The 6,709-nt window shown below is 50.1% G+C and overlaps 1 protein-coding gene across 1 annotated transcript; it reads left to right on the forward strand.

Annotated features, from left to right (window-relative positions):
* Nucleotides 1-767: 767 nt before the first annotated feature.
* On the forward strand, nucleotides 768-1,220 carry LOC137817206 (uncharacterized). Its single transcript, XM_068620451.2, has one exon. The coding sequence runs from the start codon at nucleotides 768-770 to the stop codon at nucleotides 1,218-1,220; it is 453 nt and encodes a 150-aa protein (XP_068476552.2).
* Nucleotides 1,221-6,709: the final 5,489 nt, after the last annotated feature.

Here is a 6,709-nt window from a genome sequence, read left to right on the forward strand (position 1 = left end):
TCCTTATAGGCGATACATTGCAGATGGAATTCTCCCAACAGAGCCTGGAGAAGGGAAGAAGATAAAGAAGAACTCTGCAAGGTACACCCTCGTTGATGGAGTGCTATTTAGGCATGGGTTCACGCAACCAATCCTGACATGTGTGAGTGGCGATGAGTGTACGAGGATCATGTCAGAGCTTAACGAGGGGATTTGCGGAAGCCACGTGGGGGGGAAGATCATTAGCTTCCAAGGTGATTTGCGCAGGGTTTTATTGGCCATCAGTGAGGGAAGATTGTGTAAGATACGCCCAGCGATGCAAGCAATGCCAAATGCATGCAGACTGGCATAAGGCACCTCCAGAGGAGCTGAGATCGATCTACAGCCCATGGCCTTTCCACACATGGGGAATTGATATTCTGGGGCCTTTCCCTCTGGCTATAAGGCAGATGAAGTATTTGATAGTCGCCATTGAGTACTTCACGTAGTGGATAGAGGCAGAACCAGTTGCACAGATCACTGCACACAAAGTACAACACTTTGTTTGGAAGAACATTGTGTGTCGTTTCGGGGTGCCAAGGCGTCTGATCTCCGACAATGGCACTCAGTTCGCGAGCCAACAGTTGGGGAAGTTGTGTGCAGAAGTGGGAATCAAGCAGGTGTTCGCATCAGTCGAATACCCCCGGACGAATGGACAGGTAGAGTCAGCAAATAGAGTTTTGCTTAGGGGATTGAAGCGAAGGCTTGAGAAGGCTAAAGGGGCGTGGGCAAAGGAAGTACCAGGGATCATGTGGGCTTACCACACCACGCCTCAATCTTCCACTATGGAGACACCATTCAGCCTAGTGTACGGGTCAGATGCCATGATCCCAGTAGAGATCCACGAGAGTTCTCCGCGTTTCCTAAGCTTTGTGGCAGAAGAATCCAATGAGGAAAGAAGGGTAAATCTAGACCTATTGGACGAGGCCAGAGAGGAAGCAGGGATAAAGGCTGAAGCTGTAAAGAGAAGAGTAGAGCATCAGTACAGCTCTAAGGTGAAGCTGCGGCAGTTCCGTGTTGGCGACCTGGTCGTGAGGAAGGCTCATCCTTACGAGTTGGAGAACAAGTTGTCTCCCAAGTGGACCAGACCCTTCAGAGTAACCGAAGCCAACGGAAACGGTTCATACAATCTAGAGACTTTAGAAGGAGGGCCCATTCCACGCAGTTGGAATGCGGCCAATTTAAAATTTTATTTCAGTTGAAAGTTATGTTTGAAAGTTATGAAACACATAATTGTAAAGGGGACACTCTTTTTCACTCTCGGGGGTTTTTTAATGAGGTCACCCAAGTAAAAATGAAAGTTCAAGTAAAGCTTTGTTTCAGTTTTTCCCTCCCACACGATGTAAGAGCAAAGATTAAGAAACGAAAGACAAAGACTCAAGGCGTCGCCTGAGGTAGGCGTCACCAAGATAAGGCGTCGCCCAGACAAGGCGTCACCAGGATAAGGCGTCGCCCAGACAAGGAGTCGCCAAGATGAGGCGTCGCCGGGACGAGGCGTCGCCAGGTGTAGGCGTCGCCAAGAGTAGGCGTCGCCAGGCGTAGGCGTCACCAAGTTGAGACATCGCCAGATAAGGGAGCTAGCGTCAAAATCAGAGCAAGTAAATGGAGCATATACTCGTGTGCAGAGATCAACCCATTAGCAAGGTACGTTCAGTATAAGTTAAAATTCGGGTGTCTAGTCCCTGAGCAGGGGTTAAGGGATTCCTTCAGGGCGCCCCCTCCTCAGGTATGAATAACTAGCCCCGGTGTCTGGTCTTTAGACACCTCGCAAGGAAGTGGCGGGGGGCGTTTCCTTCAAGTGTGGGCATCAGGCAATAAGATGTTTTGGAGCAGTGGAGAACCAGGTCACTTGGTGCAGATACACGCAGTTGAGGAGAAGAGCCATCCTTCGGGAAACCTTCTCCTTGGGCGTAATCGCCAAAACCTCTGGTCATCTTGGTGTTTAGGCGTGGGCACCAAGCGCGCAGAGATAGGGGCTAAGTTGCCTTGGTGTTTGAGACACTCCATGGACGATACGGCGCTGTTGTATAGGCCTCTCCATGGGCGTGGGCACCGAAGCGCGAATTTCGTCCCAAGTGTCTAGACACGCTGAGGACACCCAGAGCAGGTCTCTCCTCGAGCGTGGACACGCAGTACAGGTAAGATAAGCCCTCCACGCCCTCGAGCGATGTCGAGGCCATAGAAGAGATCAAGTCCTCCTTCGCCTTTTGAGTGATGTCGAGGCTAGAGAAGAGATGAAACCCCCTTTTTTCCATCTTGAAGTGATGGAAAAGCCAGCAATGCCTTTGGAAGTGAGTCCTAGAGGGCTCAAAACAAGTAAGTACAATGAAAGTTGAAGACTTTTACGAGTTCAGAAGGCAAGTAAAAACCGACGAGCAAGAAGAAAAAGAAGGATGGAAGCAAGAGTTACCAAAGATAAGAGAGTAAGAGAAGCTAAAATACTCACGCGAAGGCAAAGATAAAGTTCGAATAGGCATTTAAGCAAAATCAAGAGTTGTAATTACAGATAAAGTTCATGACAGTTACAAATTAAGCAAAAGGCAATTATATACACGTCAAATGTTTTGTCGAAGCACAAAGTAAAAGCTATTCTTCAGGGGCCTCCAGGGGCACTATTTTGCCGTCAACCACTTCGTTCAGAGGGCTACACCCAGAGACGTTAATGTTGTGGTTTGCACAGGCCGCTTGCACAAGAGCCTCTGTGAACCCATCGGCGAACCCAGTGGCAGCCTCCTCGTTCAGCTTTTCCTCAGCAACCTTGAAGTTTGCAGCCTGAGTGGTCATCTATTGTTCTTTGGAAGCCAAAGCAGCCGTCAACTCTTGGACTTTGGCTTGGAGGGTGGCGTTCTTGGCGGCTAGCTTGGAGCACTCACTGGTCTTGTCCTCGAGCGCGACCTCAATTTTCCCCAGTGTCTGCTCCCGATCCACGCACTCAAGTTTCTTTTGCTACACCATGGAGGTCTTCAGCGCTGCTTCCAGATCAGCGACCTTTACTCAGAGGGGCACCACCTGATTAAGGAGTTCAGCGTTGGCTTGCGACTCCTCATGCAACCGCTTATTAGCCTCCTCCTTCGCCTTCTGCACCACCCTCAGAGAAGTCTTGTAAGCATCCTCTTGACGCCCCCAGTGAGTGGCCAACCTCTCCTTCTCCTCTTTCAGAGACGCAACCTCTTTCTCCAGCGTTTGGAAGGCAAAGGCTTCGACGCCTTTGGCCTTGGCCTGCACATGCTAGGTGTGGGCACAAGACATGAAGGCGCCCATGTAATAGTAAATGCTTTCCTTCTGGGGCCCTTCAGCCTGGCCGCGCAGGGACATCCTACCTAGGAAACCCCTCAGCGAGTCTTGCATTGGGAGGGGGAGTTCTGGGGCAGGTGGTGGAACTATTGTGGGCTCAGCTTCAATCCCACCCTCCAGGGCCATCGGTTGAGGGGGGGAAATGGCACTTGGAGGGTCCTCCCTCAAGGATTCGGCCGCATGTGAGGAGGAAGTGACAGAGGTGACTATCTGAGGGGCATGTTGGGTTGTCCTTTGTCGCTTGAAGACTTGCCCCTCAGCAGAGTCTTCATCGTCGTCGGAAGTCACCTCCACTACCCTTTTCCCTTTGTCAAGGGGGGGCTGATGAAGTAGCAGTTTTGACCAGCGCAAGGGGCATGGCCGCGACGGGAGGGGGTGAGTTTGGAGGTTGATCAAGAAAGAGTAGTGTTGGTGGAGTTGATGGCGTTGGAAGGTGTTGGGGGCAAGAGTTGGGAGAAGTAGGGGCGGTCGCAGAAGTTGGACGTGTGGAATCTCCAACCCCTTGTGAGGAAGCCCCGCCCTTAGACTTCAGAATTTGAGCAAGCCTCAACCTTCGTTGCTTGTCCATCTTTGAACCTGCACCAAGAAGATAAATGCAGTAGGGGTTAGGCGCAAGTTAAGTACTATACAAAGAAAGCAGATAAGTCATACACAAAGTAAGAACAAGCAAGGGCAGTGAATAGAAGGCTATGAGGGAGGCTCTCATACTTATGTATTTGGCAAGCCTAACCCAAGGCCAGCATTGTACTCAAGGCTTATCAGGGTGGAGATGTTGAAGGCCCCCACGCTGGCCAGAATTTCGCAAGCCTCTCGATCAGTCGAGGGCAGCTCGTCAAGGGATTTGGGCTTCGTGTGCTTCACTTCCTTCACCCAGTACAGGGGGAAGCCATCGAGGGCGGAGGGATCAAAGTCAGAACAACAAACTTTGAAGAATTTGCCCTTCCACCCCTTGAAGGACTGTTGGAATAATGTCAGGAGGACCCTTCCAGATATGCCGCTAAGGCTAACCCAGAGGCTTTTCCCCTGCTTCTTCACTTCGAAGAAATGAAGGAAGATGTCGACAGAGGGGGCCTGTCCGAAAAACCCACACAGGATGTCAAACGCTTTGACAAAAGCCCAGCCGTTGGGGTGTAGCTGGGCTGGGGCAACATTGATTTCGGTCAGAAGTTCTCTTTCGAACCTAGAGAAGGGTAGGCGCATCCCTATGCGTTTGAAGACCACCTGGTAGAAGTAAAAGAAGGGGACTCCATTGTTGGCCCGTCCGTCCCCACATACAGGCTCCCCTAGGGTACACGGGAGCACTGTTATGTCTTCGTCGTGCGTTTTCGCGAAGGTGCGATGGTCGTAGGTGCTTGACTCTCCTACGTGATCCCTCCAGGCCTTTGTGGAGACCAGGCTCGAGTACTCGTCGAGAGCCCAAGGGTAAAGGGCCCTATAGTTGATTTTTGGGGGTGGAGGGTTGGACGTCGTTTTTGTACGCGCCATAGTTTGATGAGAAGAGCTGAAGAATAAAGAAGAGGAAGGGATCAACGAATGAGGTTAAGGCGTAAAAGGGAAAGAAACCCTAGGAAAAACCCCTACCCCCGCGAGAGATTCAGAAAAAAGAAAGTAGAGGAATGGGGAAAAAGAACACAGAAATGCAGAAGATATGAACAGTCCCAGACAGTTATAAGAACAATACAGTAAAGAGAAGGGGCCATTGAAGGAGAAAAATCATACCTTTTGAATGTCTGATTGGATGAAGGTTGGAAGCGCGAAAGAGAGAGCGAAGGGTGCAGAGAAAGTTTGGGAAGATGAACAGTAGAGGGGATGCAAAGAGTGAATGAAATAGTGGTTTGAAGCGCGCGTTTTTGAAAGATGTCACATCTTCAGCACAGAGAATGTCGCGTCAGACGCTCAGAGAGAGTCACGTCAACTGATCAAAGGAATGTCACGTCAGCAGGAATGCCACGTGGATGCTAGGGCGAGGCCTTAGTCTTTTTGCTCAAACAAGTGTCAGCTCAAGACTGGGGGGTTTGTGTACCGTCCCGTCCCCGGGCGTTGACCAAAGTCAAAGTCATCATATGGTGGGACCCCTCAAGGGGCCCAAGGGAAGGAAGTCAACAGGTTGACCGCTTAAGGCGTCGCCAAGGTGAGGCGTGCCACGGTGAGGCGTCGCCAAGGTGAGGCGTCTCCAAGGTGAGGCGTCGCCAAGGTGAGGCGTCGCCAGGTGTAGGCATTGCCAGGTTAAGGCATCGACGGTGCCACCCCCCAATACCCATGGGTAGGAAAGACCGTGGAGGGGGCGACACCGCGAGAGATCTCAGTACCTCAGAACAGTAATAAAGAGAAGAGAAAGGTGGCTTCCAAGCCATAGTTCTAGTATCAATAGGGGGTAACCTTACTCGTGAAGTACTCACGCCACCACTGGGAGACCCCTAGGACAGATACGACCCATGAGAGGGCCACGCCCAAGGGAGAACCACGTTCATGGTACGAGAGAAAGGTAGATACTCTCCCAGGGCGAGTGACTAAAGGTTGGGGCGCATGAGTTAGCACCCAGAAAGTCACCCCTTGCGCAGATGCACTCCAAGAAGGAGGACTTACACGATGGATTATCCCTAAGTTGGGTTACGATGCTGTAAGGCCCTCCACGAAGAGTAGCGATCAAGTCAGAAGAACACATGGCAGAAAGCATTAAAACATCAAGGTATATCAGTTTCCCTGAAAGTTTGCTAAGGTACGCATTAATTTAGTTTACGTTTCGAACGCTTTAAAACACTTTAAATGCTTTAAATGCTTTAAACATTTTAAACGCGTTGAACGTTTTTATATGCTTTAATGCGCTATAAGACGCTTTAAATGCTGGAGGCGTTTAAAAGGGGCTTTAGACGATTCGAGACGGGGATCCGAGTTTTGACCTAATTCTCGCAGTTTTACACACACAGAAAAGCCTAGTTGTCTTGTTTTGCACACCCACTGTACGCACAGGCAGTTAGGGCAGAAATCACTAGTTACTCAGTTATTTGACCACCTTCAGAGCATCCATTCACGGTGTTCCGATACGGAGGTGTGTCCCTTTGATGTTTCTCGCTAGCTGACTTGATCGTCGGAGTGCAAACGGCCGCGGGGGTGCCCCTTTGTCCACTTCTTTTCAGTTACTCTCAGATGGAGCAGAACAAAGGTACCCTAGCTCGTGAGGACAAGCCACACACATAGACGACCCTGGTCAACCGGCAGGAACATAGACCAACCATTTGGTCAAAAGCATTTAATAAAGGAGCCAAGTTAGTTAGGATCATTTAAAACATATTAAAACCACTTAACAGAATTCTATTAAGGTTTTCAGGAAAACAATCGATTGTTTTGTCGAAACAATCGATTGATTTGGTTTGACAGCAAAGTCAACCAAGTCAAA

This window comes from Phaseolus vulgaris, chromosome 7 (genome assembly GCF_051622355.1).
Source record: "Phaseolus vulgaris cultivar YP4 chromosome 7, ASM5162235v1, whole genome shotgun sequence".
Taxonomy (NCBI): Eukaryota; Viridiplantae; Streptophyta; class Magnoliopsida; order Fabales; family Fabaceae; genus Phaseolus; species Phaseolus vulgaris.

What these genes read in the sequence shown, in the direction of transcription:
- LOC137817206 (XM_068620451.2), top strand. Translation starts at nt 768, where the DNA reads ATGTGGGCTTACCACACCACGCCTCAATCTTCCACTATGGAGACACCA.